The sequence below is a fragment of the Perca fluviatilis genome, chromosome 23, assembly GCF_010015445.1.
Source record: "Perca fluviatilis chromosome 23, GENO_Pfluv_1.0, whole genome shotgun sequence".
Lineage (NCBI taxonomy): Eukaryota > Metazoa > Chordata > Actinopteri > Perciformes > Percidae > Perca > Perca fluviatilis.
In genome coordinates this window covers 27762494-27779850 of record NC_053134.1, presented here as the reverse complement: position 1 = coordinate 27779850, position 17357 = coordinate 27762494, and the positions used below count along the sequence as shown (strand labels likewise).

The 17357-nt window shown below is 41.7% G+C and overlaps 1 protein-coding gene and 2 non-coding genes across 5 annotated transcripts; all 3 read left to right on the top strand.

The window, feature by feature from the left end:
* The first annotated feature begins 667 nt into the window (after window positions 1-667).
* Window positions 668-16968, top strand: slc25a3a (solute carrier family 25 member 3a). 3 transcript variants are annotated; one of them, XM_039791023.1, is made up of 8 exons: window positions 668-818; window positions 1357-1528; window positions 3700-3824; window positions 4550-4729; window positions 6047-6228; window positions 14617-14789; window positions 15089-15199; window positions 16504-16968. In XM_039791023.1, the coding sequence occupies exons 2-8, from the start codon at window positions 1387-1389 to the stop codon at window positions 16662-16664; spliced, it is 1074 nt and encodes a 357-aa protein (XP_039646957.1). In that variant the 5' UTR covers window positions 668-818; window positions 1357-1386; the 3' UTR covers window positions 16665-16968. The 3 variants fall into 3 exon arrangements, with proteins under 3 accessions (XP_039646957.1, XP_039646958.1, XP_039646959.1); XM_039791024.1 differs by lacking the exon at window positions 3700-3824 and adding an exon at window positions 2396-2520; XM_039791025.1 differs by having other exon boundaries at window positions 701-818; window positions 1362-1528.
* LOC120553859 lies at window positions 6346-6548 on the top strand. The gene has a single exon (XR_005638253.1). It is a non-coding gene; the product is annotated as a small nucleolar RNA SNORA53 (small nucleolar RNA).
* LOC120553860 lies at window positions 15259-15457 on the top strand. The gene has a single exon (XR_005638254.1). It is a non-coding gene; the product is annotated as a small nucleolar RNA SNORA53 (small nucleolar RNA).
* Window positions 16969-17357: the final 389 nt, after the last annotated feature.

The following is a 17357-nucleotide window of genomic DNA, read 5'->3' as shown; positions in this document are numbered from 1 at the left end:
ATCTATATAAAATTCAAAACAAATGTAAAAAAAAAAAAATGACCAGGGTAGGTAGTGGACAGAGGAGAGAAGAAATAGTGTTGACGAGATTAAGGTTAGGGCACTGTGCACTAAACAAAACGCTAAATGTGGTAATACCAGATAGGCTTGTGTGAGGGATGTCAGGAAGAGGAGACAGCGGAGCGTGTAGTTGTAGGGGGGTATGGGACACAGAGAGAGAGATGATGAGGAATTGTCCAAGGACCTTTATCTGAGGGAGTTAAGGGTGCAGGAATTACTGAGCATGGGTAAGAGAGCAAAGGTCAGGGTACTGTTAGGGACACAGGGGTTATGGTTAATAGGATATGATGGAAAACAGGAATAGGGTGCTAGGGCTGCTGACATGGGTAGCATGAACGATAAAACTCAGGGTTGTTCAGGTTGTGTGTGTGTGTGTGTGTGTGTGTGTGTGTGTGTGTGTGTGTGTGTGTGTGTGTGTGTGTGTGTGTGTGTGTGCGTTTAGTTTTGTGAAGGGATTTAGATTGTGTAGAGCCACACTCTGGGGCACAAGGTGGCGGTAATGCACCCATAAACTGGATGCCAACCGCCGTAAAAGACAAAGAATAAGAATAAGAAGAAGAGACCAGTTTTGTAATTGGACCAGAGGTGTTGATTGACAGCTCTGCTGCGTTTCCTTACAGGGCAGAGAAGCGAAGGGACCCGCCCAGGCTTGTAGGTGACGTCACGAAAGGACAAATCGGTTTACCGCGAGGTCATTCAGCCCTCTCCGAGTAGCCCGTTGCAGCTAAGTGGAGGCGCCATCTTAAGACACTGAGAGAGTGAGTGCTGTTATTCATTTAAAAAAGTAGCTACATATGAAATATTACATCGCCACTTCTTTAAAGAGGACGTATTTTACGGATATGTGACTTGTGTTAGCCGCTTTGTTTATGCGATGTTTAACGTTACCACTTCTGTTGAGAGGAGACCTTGCACCTTGGAGCCGTCCACTTAGCTTAGCACGTATTTTTGCATAGCATTTTAGCATCAGCTATGCTAAAGTAGCATCAGCTATGCTAAAATAGGACAAGACAAATGCTGAGTTACGTGAATGTGTAGGCATGCAGCTTTGGGATTTTTGAGATAGGTGTTATAACGACGAACCAGTAACTCGCATTGACATTACGTGTTCGTGTAACGTTAGGTTAGTGCTAGTTATGTGTTTTCTATAAGCTAGTCAAGCATTTCTGTCAGTGGTCATTCAGATGTTAAACTAAGCTAACCAGCACGTGACATGACATTCATCAGTTCAGGTGTCGGCGTCACATCTGCCTTTTAGCTCGAGCTAAAACACAGCTAACTCTTTGCTCATTGCAGCGTAGCTCCGCCAGCAGGCAGGACACCACCATGTACCCGACCGCTTTGACACAGCTGGCCCGGGGCAACCCGTTCAGCGCCCCCCTGTTCAGCCTCCAAAAAGTGGAAGAACCCCAACAAAGCCTTCATGGACCGAGGACACGCAGACTGGCAGCAGCCGCCACCGCACAAGGTAACCTCGGCGCAGAGTCCGGACTCCGCAGGCTGGCTACAGTGCTAGCGTTAGCTGCGTTAGCTTAACCGAGCAGATTCGTCCGGTTGCAGCTAACTTTACTGCGATATTTCAGCATAGATTAATGTATTAAGTACAATTCACTGTGCGGGTTGTACGTTATAGTTTAAACTTTTTGTTTTTTAATCGTTATGAATGATAAGGGATGTGTTTGCTCAGGCAGTTAGCTGCTAGGCCTTTGCTGCACACAAGCTGCCTGTGGAGGACAAGGAAGGACAAAGTGGTATCTCTCCTTTGCACTGCAGCAAACTGTATATGAAGGGTCCCACTTGCAAATGGTGGATGTTAGATGAATGAAACTGTTTTTAGTGGAGCGTCAGTAATTAACTTGTAATGGCAAACTAGTCAAATGCATGTGACCCCTAACTATGAGCTGCTCAGCCTGGGCTGACATGAACAAACTCCTAATTTTAAACATTTATGAAATGTTAAAAAAAAGTTACCCGTAGATTTATCCTAAGCTTAGCTTGATCACAACTGTAGTGATACATTTCAGTTGTTTGTAACTTAGGAGTGGATCAGATTTTTTTTTTTTTTTTTTAAGAGGGCATATTAAAGGGATACATACTTTATTTTCAGACTAAACACTTGCTGGTAGGCAATCTGAAGAGATTTTTAAAATAAGTTGTCCCTCTAGTAAAGGGCTTTTGGTTGGTCAGACATCTAGCTGGATTGAAGGCATGTACTTTACACCAATTTGATTCTTTAAACCCTTAACCAGTTAGACATCCAAATACTTAAAGAAAGTGCCAACCTTTCTGAACTCCAAGATGCCCTGTTCTTAAAGTTTCACCTGTGTTTCCTTAGAGGGAGACAGTTGTGAGTTCGGCTCTCAGAAGTATTTGGTCCTGTGCGGCTTTGGTGGGATTCTGAGCTGTGGCACCACACACACAGCGGTCGTTCCCCTCGACCTGGTCAAATGCAGATTGCAGGTCTGTCTCCATGGCTCGATGCCCTGTTTTTTTTAACGTCCCGCCTCATCTACCCACGGCTGTAATTTTTTTTTTTTTTTTAATTCACCAATTTGCATGGGAGAAATATCGTCCCCATTTTTGTCATTGTGTATTGATTCTAATGTGTTGGAGTGATCATAACATGGTTGCATGATTCTGCACCTGTGTTCTTATGTGAGTTGAATGATTTCTACCCACCTTGCAGCCCCCGCTCAGTCAGTAGAGGACTCTTAAAGGTCAGGAGTGCCAGATCTGAGGAAGAATGTCCTGTATGTTCACCATGCTATTTGACACCATCAAGGGTGTCTGTCTGAATGTACAGATGACCTATGAGGATTTTATTTAGAGATATGAAACCGATTGATGCTGACATTTGAAGTCATTGATTGTTCATTAACACACTGACTGATTAACCTTGTACTGTCAGGTAACTTGTTAAGTCAAAAGTACATTTGTTAAGACACAGGTATTATGGTGATGATAAACAAAATGTGGAAAAATTAATTAAATATGCTATTGCTGGTAATCGGTTATTTCAACCTTACATCATAATAAATTATAATAAAAAAAGAAAATTAGGACCATGGTTATTTGCATTTTTTTTTTTGCCAGTTAACTACAAATCACTTAAACTTGTGCTGTTGCTGGAGCATGTTCAACAGGCTTCTGGTCATTTCCACCTTCTAGGCATCCATAGGTGTGTTAACAATGTTACAAAACATACAGATATCTGTGGCAAGTTTCAAAGTCATGTACATTAACTTGCATTTTTACTGAGGTCAGTTGATATCAGTGGGCAAGGTAAGAAACAAATGTAGAAACTTCATGAGCACATTATAGTGAATGTGCCAACTTGCAATCCAGCACTATGGTCCATGGAACTTCATGCTGTAATCACTTGAGTACAATGATTTTATCAACCTTTGGTGTGTGAGCCTAATAAATGGTGGCATGTTGGTGGTAGAGCCATCTAATGGGAGAGTCGTGGCACTGAATTCAAACTGTCCGCAGCTGGGACATGGGGAAACTGGTCTCAAAGATTTCCCTTCAGTAGTGGCAACTCTTCCATTATGTGGCTCTGGTTTGGTGTTGATTTTTGTCCTGTGCTGCATGTAATCCTGCATGTTGCATGTATGTGTCCCCTCCCTTCTACTACAGAGGATGTCAGCTGCGAGTTTGGCTCCTCAAAGTACTATGCCCTGTGTGGCTTTGGGGGTATCCTGAGCTGCGGCATCACGCATACAGCAGTGGTGCCCCTCGACCTTGTCAAGTGCCGCCTGCAGGTTTGTATGGAAGCTAAACCTCACAGTAGCAACATGTTGCCAGCAGCTCCTCCAACCTCTCAGCCCCATGGCTTTATGTACAATCTTCAGAGTTATAGTAGTTTTGCATGACATTGAAGTGACCTATTAATAATTAACGAGCAACTTTCAAAGGGCTGTGCAAGAGCAACCCTATTCACTATTTAACTGTTGCTGATTTGTATCTAGCCTCATTGTATATATGCATATGCAAAACTCAAATGGTATGTCTACCTTTCAATTTAGGTCAGTCGCCTAGTTGATAATTCATATTTCCCAATTAAATGGCTTAAATTTGAAATTTTAGTTGTCTGACACAGTGCTTTTATACTTATGCTACACATAACCACCTGCAGAAAATTTTTACGAAAAATGTTATATTATGCTTACACTTGTAGGCATGGCTTAGTTTATAGGTCATTCTAACATTTCACCTATTATGATGATGGAAATTTGATTAACAGTAACCGTGACTTAACAAAAAACTCAGTTTAAAACTGTCTAAATTGCAGTCTAGATAATGCAATTCCCCCAAAGCACTTGGCACTTAAACACAATCAAGAAAAACACTAGATTTGTGACTCAAGTCATTGGGTCATACAAATGACTAGCCATCCGATAAGCCTATACATATCTGCATAAAACCAGATCCCAGAGTTGGCAATGATTTGATAACATGCCTCATAAGTGTTAATTCTACTCTTCAGGTGGACCCAGATAAGTTCAAGAGCATCGGCAATGGCTTCAGAGTGACATTGAGGGAAGATGGTGTCAGAGGCCTGGCAAAGGGCTGGGCTCCCACCTTCATTGGCTACTCCATGCAGGGACTGTGCAAGTTCGGCTTCTATGAAGTGTTCAAGATCTTCTACAGTGACTTGCTGGGAGAGGTGAGTCTAGTTACAGCTTTTAATACACTTTATTTACATAAATATATTGGTTGTATGGATATGTAGCTTGTGTGGACACTATCGCGACATAGATATGTTTATGGCTACCCCACTACTAATAAAATAGCAAAGCTACTGAAAAGCTTTTTGATTCAGATAACTGTGATACTATTGAGAAGTGAAACTTGCAACGTTACTGCCAAACACTCCTTCCAATACAAGTTAGATTTAGTGCCATGGCGCCTTTTTCACAGGTTGCTAATGTAGGCTCTTGAGTTTGTTAGGTGTCATAATGACAAATTCAGGTTCAAGGGGTTTGACAATCAAACCAGTTAAGCCTAGTAGACTGGACCAGTGAAAGCGGTAATTGACACTGACATCAATGCTTAACATCATTTGAATTAAATCCTTTATAGGGCTGGGTGATGATTAGGGTTGGGTACCTTTCGCATCTGAACCAATATCGGTACCGATACCTGAAATTCGGTTCCCGGTACTTTTTTCGGTACTTTCCCTCTGTAATTACAAAAAAAATTTCTATCCTATTTACTTAGAACATTGTTATTTATTTAGAATATTTTACACTGACAGAAATTAAATAAAAATAAAACTCCTCCCAAACTGTCCCTACAACCTATTAAATTGAAATCAACTTTTATTCTTTTATCATGACTGTTTTTTAATTGCTCTTTAATGTTTCATGTAAAGGACTTTGAAAGGTGCTATAGAAATAAAGTTGCCTTGCCTTACAACAGCCTGTCAGTCAGTACCATTAATATCATATCACAGTGAATGGTGTCTGCGTGAAGTTTTGAAAAACTGTAACCACACTTGACACCACTTTATCGGCATCGCCGTGACTCACTGGGACTTCAACAAAACTGTAGCGCCGACGTAGTTTGCTCCGTCTGCACCTCTGTATCGGACCTCTGCTCTCTGGCAACATGCAGAGAGGACAGATAAGCTTGCGCTGTCGGGTGCCGAGATTTGGTACAGTTTGATTTTACGTGAACCACTACTTGGTAATACCGACGTTATTCGGCTGGTACCGGTAGAAGTACAGGGTTCAGTACCCAACCCTAGCGATGTCTTTAAAACAATATAAAAATGTCTTTTGTTTTTCGTTTCTTCCCTAGTGTAGAAAAACCAGCGGCCGAAATGCTTTATGGAAATATTTACATCATTTGGAAGATGCTTTATCTTCCGATCGCTATAGATCTTTATAGTTGTAGAATTAACTTTGTCTGTGATGTAGGGGAAACCTGAGTGAATGTCTGTCATCTAATCTTTTTGACAATTTGTGGTTTCACCCAAAAGGAGAACACCTACCTCTGGAGGACATCACTGTACCTTGCTGCCTCAGCCAGCGCAGAGTTCTTTGCAGATATTGCTCTGGCTCCCATGGAGGCTGTTAAAGTTCGTATCCAGACCCAGCCGGGCTATGCCAACACCCTCAGACAATGTGTCCCTAAGATGTATGCCGAGGAGGGACTCTGGGCGTAAGCATTCTGTTTTGTTACCACTCACTGTCCGTTAGTTAATTTGAATGCCAGGATTTCAGATATAGGAATAGATGAATTAGTGATTGAATAATTGGAAAATGTATTTCTGATGACAACACGCTCCTTAGATCCACCTCTGGAGGGCGCTGTGCTCTGAGCAGAGCTCCTCATCAGCTTGCTGGCTGTACAGTTGGAGGTGCTTGAGTCATTGGCGTGTGAGAACAGTCTACCTGTCCCCCAGCCCAACTGCAACACTGGCAACCCTGTCCTCTGAAGACAGGGAACTCCCAGTGCTGCAAGCCTGGGGGACGGACACATTTCAAATTAGTTAGTGCACAGAGCTGGAAAGCTTTGAAATATGTGTGGTCATTAACAGTCTATCAAATAATGAACTAATTACATTTTATTTGGTGGCAAAATCCTAGAATTTTGTTTGTTTAAAAACTGAAAATGTATCTTGTTCTAGAGCTTTGGAAGACGACAGTGTGACAACTCCGAGAGATTGGCCCTTTAGATCAAATTGTTGTGGCCCCTGCTTTACGTTTACCTAGCAGTGCTGCAGAACCATGCGTTAGCCTATTCATTTACATTTAGCATCGCTGCACGCCCCCCCAAGAAGCTCTGACCCAACATTCTAACGGAATGACTTGTTAAATGATTTGCTTTCATTAGCGTTTTTTTTTTTTTTTATGTACTGCTTTCTACTAAGGCTAGTATACTTTAGAGATGCACAGATTACAACTTTCTAGGCAGATTTCCGATTTTTCATTGAGTTAGGCCAGCTGATACAGATTTTAGCAGATTCTGATTTAATTTTTTCTTTAATAGAAAAATTTACATTTTGAATAGAGCATTTTTTGAGCAGAATCGATCGCTATAAAATAGAACTATAAATTACTCCTGGTGTGGGAAATTAACACACATTTAAAGTGCAATGTTATGGAAGAACAATTTACTTCTTTTCACATCGAATAGTCAACTAAAAGGTTATATATTTAGCAAACTAAACTTCTGCATGTAGGAAAACAGGGAAAACCAGTAATGGCAATAAAATATATAAATAACAAATAAAAATTAAAGGTGCAAGCAGCGATGACAGGCCCTAGCTTCTTGCGTCGTTTCATGTAAATCGGAATAACTTTTGCCAAGATACAACCATTCATGTTTTAACAGCCACCTACAGGAAGTTGTTCTTCCATAACTTGTGCATTGTTTTAGCTATCAAAATTCTTTTGATAACTTTTAGTCACGAGGGTCCACAGAATCTAAATCCAAGTTTTCGTGCAGATCGGACTAACTGCCCAGGAGGAGTTAGCCAAAGTAGGTTTCCCATATGTCACAATCTGGCTAATTAATAAAAAAAAATTCTAACAGCACCATCTAATGGCCAATTCACTCTACATTTGGCATGGATGCTCAAGGCCCTATGCGGAACAACTGTCATGGGTGGTGTCAATCAGAATAAATCTTGGTAAGATACGCAACTTCCTGTTTTGACAGCCCCCTACAGGAAGTTGGTCCTCTGTAATTTGCGCATTGTGTTAGCTATCAAACTTCTTTCGATAACTTTTTATTACGAGGGTCTACAGAGTCTACGTGTACATTTTTGTGCAGATGGGACTACCGCTCTAGGAGTAAAAAAAAAAAAAAAAAAAGTAGGTTTCGCTCAAAGCGAATTTGCTAATTAATTAAAAAAATTAATACTGCACCATCTAAAGGCCGATTGACGCCATATTTGGCCCACAGCCCCACTGGCACATGGGGAACAACTCTTAAAGGAATTAGCGTGCAATGTAGAATGGTCGGCATTTAACAGTCACAAACTCCACCAGCAGTTAAACGGATACAAATCACCATGTTTCTGCACCACTCTGTGTTAATACAGCCCACCTCTTTTACCCGGCGACAGAGCATCTCTAGCTCGGAGGGCTAGCAGGCCTGGTAGCTGGACAGTCCGGTACACTATTCAGGCATGTTTCCACAACAAAAACACAGCAGTTTCTGAACTCGCGTTGGGAGTTTCGTTGAAGTTGGATGTAGTCCAGTTTGTGGTCTAAATGAGAGGACACTTGCAAGCAGGATCCGTAAAGTTCAGCTAACACATACTAGCATTGGTGTAGCTAAACACAGAGTATAAACACAGCCGTGAATTAGCGTGGAATGTCGAATGGTCGGCATTTAACAGTCACAAGCTCCACCAGCAGTTAGCAGTAGCTAGTTGGATTTTATTTCTACACCAGTCCGTTTAACACAGCCCACCTCCACGGGCCGGCAAGAGCAGCCTGGTAGCTGGATAATCCCGGTGCCGGTACACTATTGTTTAGGCATGTTTCCACAAAAACACAGCAGTCTCTGAACTCACGTTGGGAGTTTCGTTGAAGGAGGATGTAGTCCAGCTTGTTGTTTAATGAGCAGACACTTGCAAGCAGGATGGATGGCAGGGCTTGACATTAACTTTTTGAGGCACTTGTCCCTCGGACAAGTACATTTACGTTTCACTTGTCCAAGCATAAAAGTCACTTGTCCGGGTAAAAATTCATCATTTTATAAAAGAAATTGTGTTTTGCTAATGCAGAATTTGAACAAACTGTTGAAAGCATCCAAACACTATCAACATTAATACAATTCTGTTGAAACTGTAGAAACAAACGTGCCCCAACAATAGATTTCCCATTCAACAAGAAAAAAGGATCTCCAGACTCCATAATACAAAGTAATATGTTGCACGCCGGTGTGCAGAAGTTAATATATTGAGATTCTAAGTCAATATTTTAAAGTTTGACATTACTTTCAGATTCCTAGTCAATATTCTAAGTTACTTAGTCAATATATTGAGATACTAAGTTGATACTTTGAGATATTGAGTCAATATATTGAGATTGTAAGTCAATATTTTAAATGTTTTTTAGGTTTGAGATTCTTTGTCAATATTCAGAGTTACTAAGTCAATATATTGAGATACTAAGTCAGTATTTTGAGATAAATCAATATATTGAGATACTGAACAATATAGTGAGATATTAAGTCAATATTGAGATACTAAGTCAATATTTTGAGATAAATTAATATATTGAGATACTAAGCCAATATATTGAGATTCTAAGTCAATATTTGACATTTTCTCATTACTTTGAGATTCTTAGTTTATATTCTGAGATACTAAGTCAATATTTTGACCAGAGGTAGTGGTGACTACGGCTTGTTTATTGCTAAGGCAAAATTAAATGATTTATTAAAAATGTAACCACAATAACTTATTTCACCAGTAAGTTCCTGTTAAACGACAAAAACAACCACTGGATAGGAAAAGGGTATTTTACAACAACTTTGAATGCAGCACGACGCTGGCGCGGCGAATTTCAAGTGAACGCAACATCTGTGTTTTTCCGACAACAGCAGCGGCACACTGTCATATGTTCCTCTCCAGTGAAATACAGACACACTTTTACACCGTTTAGCTGTCAGCATTTTAACTGTTTACTCCAGCTGCTAGCTAACGATAGGCTAACGTTACTTGCTGTTGAGTGTAGTGTTAACTAGCGTAACATGCGGCGATGTTTAGGTTGCCTCTAACGTCCGTTTTCGGAGCATCCGAGAAGCGCAGGCCATTTCAGTGGCACCGTACGCGGTCCGGTAGATAACGGTCGTTAAGGCACCGGTGCCGTATTAGCACAGAGTCTCTCCTTTTCTGTCAACGATGTGGCGAGGAGGTAACGTTAAGGCGGAGTTAACAAGCTAACGTTAGCTAACTAACACTGGCAGGTTCACCGTGCACCGTTTCATGCTGCATTGCTTCCAGAGAACGAGCTGAACATGGGGCTGGGTCTAACGTTAGCGGTCCGCTGACCGGGATTGCGGGGGAAAGAAATTATCGTTTCAAATCAGTAACATAGACGTAATGAGTGGCACATGACGTGAACTAACATGGCATTTTAGTTTGTTTGAGTTTTAACTTGTCCAGTGGGACAAGTAAATTTCTCTTCCACTTGCCCTACAAAAAATCCACTTGTCCCGGACAAGCCTTAATGTCGAGCCCTGGATGGGACAGGTGGACAGCTAGCATTAGCTTTCCACCTAGCCGATGAGGATGTCCCCTAGCCGGCTAGCGCCATTGAGCGACACTGCTGGTCTCCGTGCAGGCGAAGCTCACGTAGTGTGCCGAGTATTCCGTCTGTAATAACGTTTCCTGCATATTCTCCGATCTGTACCGATGTATCCCGGTGGTACACGCGTCCGGTAGTTTGAATGCACATAATTGTTGTAAATGTTTTCTGCTGAAAACCGAGAGCCTGTTTAGCGAAGCTTCAAGATGGCTGACAATCGTTTTCATTGGAATACCTCGGCCAGACTCGGCAGTCCAACCCCTGTAGGGTGTTGAAAAACATGGAAGTAGATCCTACTACTGGCTGTAGTCCTTGCCTCTGGCCCAAAAATCTTCCGATGACGCAAAAATCGTCATTTTACGTCATCGGAAGATTTTTTCCAGGCCCCAAATGCAGAGATCTCTCGTCTCAGGGGGACATGAGGGAGGGAAGCACGGTCATTCAGAAATACTATCGGGTTTCTACTGATACAAAGCTGAATGCTAAATCGGTGAAGTATCACTTTAAGTTTTGTGTCCATCGGAATAGCTGTTGCCAAGATGCATCCATTTGTGTTTCCACAGCCACCTACAGGAAGTTGGTCCTCAGTAACTTGCACATTGTTTTAGCTATCAAAAATCTTTTGATAATTTTTTTTGTCAAGCGGGTCCTCAGAGTGTATATGCAAGTTTTCGTGCCGATCGGTCTGACGCCCCAGGAGTAGTTGGGCAGAATTGTTTTCCCATATATCAATGTTTTGCTGATTAATTAAAAACAATTAAACAACGCCATCCTATGGCCGATTTCCGCCAAGTATGGCACAGATGCTAAACCGGCCATGAGGAACAACCTTGTCTAGTTTCGGGGCAATCGGAATGATTGTTGCCAAGATAACGCAACTTCGTGTTTAGACAGGAAGTTGCTGTAACTTGCACATTTCTTCAACTATCAAAATTCTCTGGATAAATTTTCGTCATGAGGGTCAACCGATACTACCTGCAAAGATTCAAGAAGATTGAAATCATGGCCTATGACGAGTTCGAAAGAATGTAAAACACCTGAAAAATGCATAATTAAAAATGGCCACCTTCCAGTTGGGCGGAGCTAATGAATGTAAATGGGAAATATGTCCGGAATGATTAGTGCAATGTGTGTTAAATCTGGTGAAGATCGAAGCAACTATGTCTAAGTTAAGGCCTTCCACGCCTTAGGGGGCGCTGTGGATCCCGCTTACAGGTATGAGCCAAATCGCTGTACAGTCTCGCAGAGCTCCCAGGTCGTTATGTGGGCTCCAATTTTTGTGAGTTTTCGTATATATTGAGGCCATCAAAAATGTGCCAAAGTGCTAAATCCAATTAGGGGGCGCTATAAAGCAACCATACCACACCCAGGCCTAAATGTGTATTCAGATGAAAGAGTTTAATATTCTGCACATGGCTGCAAAAGTTTGAGTTTTCATGCATCCTAAAGTCCTGAAACAAATGTTCTAAAAAAAATTAAGATTTTCCACAAAAACCAAGATTTCGGAAGTTTTAGAATTTTTTTTATTTTTTTTTCCTAAAAATAGCACAATTGAGTTCAAGATGAGACCTATGTTCCCTCAAAAGTTGGTATATTAACTTATTACTTTTGTCGGAATTAAGGCGCACGTTATGGGGGAGAAACGTTGGTGAATATAGAGAGGTTTGATGCACGGGGTCTGGGGTACTCTGCCGTTGCAAATGTAGTGGTTAACAGTGCCTCTCCATGCATGTACAGAGTACCTTTAACAATTCTCTACCATAAACAAACTTCTTAACCCCCCGGACCACAGGGGACAGCAAAGAGAAATGAGGGAGTGAATGAGAGGGTGGAGACAGGTGTGGTGGTTGAAAGAGCAGGAGAGGTGGTCAGGTTGTTGTAAATGGTCATAGGCGCCAATTGATGTTTTCCTCCGAGGGTGCTCACAGGCGCACGTCGTTTAAAAAAAAAAAAGTAGTCAAAAGTTGTTTGCATTTCAGAACCTTAGGAAATGGACAGCGGCCGACACGAGCACACGCGGCTATTAACTCGATAATAAAGCCGTAAAGTAGGCTTTCAACTCAGGACGGAGCCACTTCTCACAAATACAGATAGGATTGGAGATGCGAAGTTTAACTGACACGTGACCCCGCTCAACTTCGTGGGAAATTAAGAATCAATGCCACCGACATAACCAATCACACTTTGACAGACTCTCCACTTAGCACCAACTGCAATGTTTATTTGCACGGTATCAGCGCATATGAATGGTGTTGATTTTGGATTGAAAAAGTGGGAGAAAAGAGTTACACTTGTCCACTGTGAAGGTTGTAGAAACTTTGTCAGGTGGGTTAAGAAGTTTGTTTATTGTAGAAAACCAGGGGAGCACGCAAATGCGAAAACCAAAACGTAATGGTAGGAGGTAAACATCAGTAAATATTGAGAAGTGTGAGCTGCAAGGTCTTTGATACATTACCATTGCAAATATTCCATTAACATTGATTAACAGTGCAAAATACTTTTATGTTGATTATAGCGCCCACTAATGGCCGATCTTCGCCAAATTTGGTAGGGAGCCATAGAACGCCATGCCGAACGAGCACCACAAATCGTGTTGATTGCTTTTACTGTGGCAGAGATATTGCAATTGCAAATTTCCCATTGAAATGCATTGAGAAAATTGGCGGGAAAACAAACGTTGCTTATAGCGCCCCCTAAAGACCGATCTTCGCCAAATTTGGTCCAGAGCATCGTAGTGGAATGGTGAACAAGGATCTCAAGTCATTTGGTGATAACTTAAAATTTAACCGAGATATGATATGAGTGGTAGCTAGCTAGGACAATTTGTTTTGTCGTCAAATACGCATACTTTAACGTAGCAAAATTCCTTCAATAAGTTTTTGTCAGGTCCATCTGGAGATGCTAACTACCAGGTTTCGTGCAGATCGGTCGCACGGCCTAGGACGAGTTCGAAAAAGTTGGTTTTGCACATTGCGCGATATTGCGAAAAAACTTTTGCGCTAAATTGGGGTTGGCCTAAATCAGGTAATTCAGCTTGATTCAAGGAACACGTGGATGTAAACATTTCTAATGTGCGATGTGTAATGTGGGAGTTAAAGCCAAAAAAACATTACAGCGCCACCTAGTGGTCCACATGTGTAATTTTTGGTAGGTATGGTCCATGGCCCATTCTCAATCTACCCTGTAAATTTAAAGTTGTTCACATTAGTGTAAGTGGTGAATCTAGAGTTGGGTCACATTGAGTCCCATAGGCCACGCCCACTTTGACCCCTCGGTACTCCATTCTAGGGTTCGCCTCAGGATTGGCCACAGATGGAACCCATCAAATTTCGTATCAATCGGATGAGCCGTTCATGAGATATAAACCTTTTGTTCTTGTAGCGCCCCCTAGTGACCAATTTTCATAAAACGTGTGGGGTACCTCCAGAGGGGCATGTCAAAGAATAATCTAAAGTTTGGGGTTGATAGCATTTATTTTGGTTGAGATATGGCAAAGTTGGTGTTTTCATAGTTAGCTACACAAATTAGTTTGTGCGTTATATGCGCAATTTTTATCGTATAAAAATTCTTTCCATAACTTTTAGTCAGGTCAGTCTGGAGATGCTAGGTTCCAAGTTTCGTGCAGATCGGTCGCACGGTCTAGGAGGAGTTCGAAAAAGTAGGTTTTTGATAAATCACGATTTTTCACGCATAAAAGTATAGGCAGAAATGGGCGTGGCCTATATCACGTGATTCAGCTGGATCCAGGGAACGCGTGGATGTATGGTTTTTGAATGTCGGGTGTACGGTGTGGGAGTTATGGGGCCAAACGCGTTTTTCTGGTATAGCGCCACCTAGTGGTGGAAATGCGTGAATTTTTGCGCCTGAGGTCCTTGCAGGGTTGTGGACCAGTCCTGAAAATGGCAACTCCCCACTATTTACGGTTTAGGCTGCAGTTGGAGTTTTACGCGGAGGAGAAGAAGAACAAGAAGAAGAATCCTTAGAAAAACAATAGGGTTCCACGCTCCATTGGAGCTGTGAACCGCGATGCCTTGCATTACGCGGTTCCCATGCCCCCTCGGGCTTGGACCCCTAATAATAATAATAATCTGACGAAAAACAATAGGTTCCTTTTGCACTTTCAGTGCAAGGCACCATTGGGGCCTTGCACTGTCTACACATTGATGTGTAGACAGATATGCTACTTGTGAGCTCACATCACCACCATTGCACTGTCTACACATTGATGTGTAGACAGATATGCTACTTGTGAGCTCACATCTCATTCTTGCTTCCACTCCAGTTTCTATAAGGGTGTGGTACCCCTGTGGATGAGGCAGATCCCCTACACTATGATGAAGTTTTCCTGCTTCGAGCGCACTGTGGAGTTGCTCTACAAGTATGTTGTTCCCAAGCCCCGCAGTGAGTGCAGCAAACCTGAGCAGCTGGTGGTCACCTTTGTGGCCGGTTATATCGGTGAGTAAAAGAACACCTTAATGGGACACTACAAATCATGATGCTTAATAAAGCTAGAAAATCAAATAATCTGTTAATAAAGCAGGAACAATGGAGACGTTATGAAATCATGGCGATTTAGAAAATTTATGGCAATAAGAATATTTCTTACTGATGTAGGTAAATTGGCAGTGATATTGGTTTAATGCAATTCCAGTAATGCCTCATTGAACTTGTTTTTAAATGTTTAGACAGTGAAGTTATACCAGCTGATCTGCGGTTTACAATTCTCTGATGGGGTTTTTGTTTTCTGTGTGCAGCTGGTGTGTTCTGTGCCATCGTGTCCCACCCTGCTGACTCTGTGGTCTCTGTGCTGAACAAGGAGCAGGGCAGCACTGCTGTCCAGGTCCTCAAGAAGCTGGGACCCAAAGGTCTGTAACACCACACCCCCAGTCCAAAGTAACTTCAGCAGAAAGCATAGTTTAACATCAACACGCTCCTTAGATCCACCTCTGGAGGGCGCTGTGCTCTGAGCAGAGCTCCTCATCAGCTTGCTGGCTGTACAGTTGGAGGTGCTTGAGTCATTGGCGTGTGAGAACAGTCTACCTGTCCCCCAGCCCAACTGCAACACTGGCAACCCTGTCCTCTGCAGGGAACTCCCTGTGCTGCAAGCCTGGGGGACGGACATGATCCAAGACCAGCTAACTGATTAACGTATTGCTTTGCTTAGAAAATACTCTAGCATCTTGTTGCTGTAACAGGATCAGACATAACGACCCAATACAACATTAAAACTGAACTAAAAAAATATGTTTTAAAATGTCCCCCTCCCTTCAAATGGTTTTCTTCTTGTTCTTACATTTGAATGTTTAGGCTTCACTGTTCAGAAAGTATCTACAGCGTTTGACACTTAAAGGATGTTTTCACATTCAGCTGCTGAAATAAGTCTTTATGTGCTCATTCAAGTCCCATTTTCAGGGATGGACCTACAAGCATTTGTGACATCCCAAATAGTTTAAATGCCAATTCTGGTGTGATGTGAGAAGTTCAGGCCACCAAGCGCACATATACTGATAATGTACTTTATAGGGAAATAGGAAACCTACATTTGTAGAGTCTGGATTTTTAATGGAGAAGTAAGTTTTATTTCAAAGATTGTAACAGGATAATGGAACTTTTTGTGTGAAAAGAATGTGGAATACAAATAATTATTCAAATAGAGCAATTTATATACATGTTAACTGTCTGGAGGGAATTATTTTATTCAAATTATTGACACTGGACATTTGAGTCTACAGTTGGAGGTCTTGTATTGGTTTATATTAGGGCAGGGCAGCATGATATACAATTTGTCAATTGTCAGATTTTTTTGTACAGTTAATACGCAGTTGGCACTCTCTTTACTCTCAGTTTGGCAAAAAAATGAACAGGACTAATTTGTGGTTATTGAATTTTTTTTTTTTCCTTATTTATTTTTTTTTTTTTTTCCTTTCAAAGTCTTCAACATTTTACCATGCATCACATAATGTATTTCAGCTCTTGGGCCATGGGTCCTACCCTGATGTGTTGAATTCCATGCAGAGCCTTTTCAGTTGGAGACTCTTTATTGACCTCATACCATTATCCATGACTGGCAAAGTGCTCCAGTGTTGTGTAGCCCATTGTCTGAACCACTTAGTTTACTGTGAGGTCAGCAATGTGTCTGAATCTAATGTTGTGTATGTCTCCTGTTCAGGTGTGTGGAAGGGTCTGGTTGCCCGTATCATCATGATTGGTACTCTGACCGCCCTGCAGTGGTTTATCTACGACTCTGTCAAGGTCTACTTCCGCCTTCCCCGTCCCCCTCCCCCAGAGATGCCAGAGTCCCTGAAGAAGAAGCTCGGCCTCACAGAGTAACTCTCCCCCTCCACTGAGCCCCAGTCTCCAGCTGACACATCTGAACCCCCTCCAAACTTGGAGTGCACAGCAGTTTTCTATATTTATGTCCTCTACTCCTGCTGCTCTACACAGAGCACAGGGCTGCTACTAATGTATATTTAAAATCAGAAAACAAGCAAGGAGAAAAAGATGGAGCTTTTGCTCTTGGCTTACCATGAGTCACAGAAAATATTCCTCTGTAGAAACACCCGTCTGGTTTTATCAAGTCCTGTCATTAGACAATTGTTGAAATTCTAATAAAAGAATTGAATTCCCTGGAAAACATTGTCTGTCTGCTTATCATTTTTAACGGTCTTGCATTCATTAATATAGATCAATTGATGGTAAAATGTTTTGAATTTAGCACTGAAATATGTAATACAGTATTTACCTCATTATTTGGAGGTCAATATTTTATCTACTTTGTAATTTGATAATTGTACATGGAGACCATGCAGCGGTTTTTTATTAAAGTACTTTTACCAGCTTCGCAGGAAACAGGAAGTGAATGTAAACAGATGTTTGCTTACAAGAAAACTCCACAAGACAGTGTTGCTCACCAAAACACATTGGGCTTTTCCCAATTCCTATATTTGTACCTCCTTGATTCTCCAGAAATCGTTCTCTGCGCGCCATGTTGACCGGCACACCAATTCCTAAAATGCACATCGA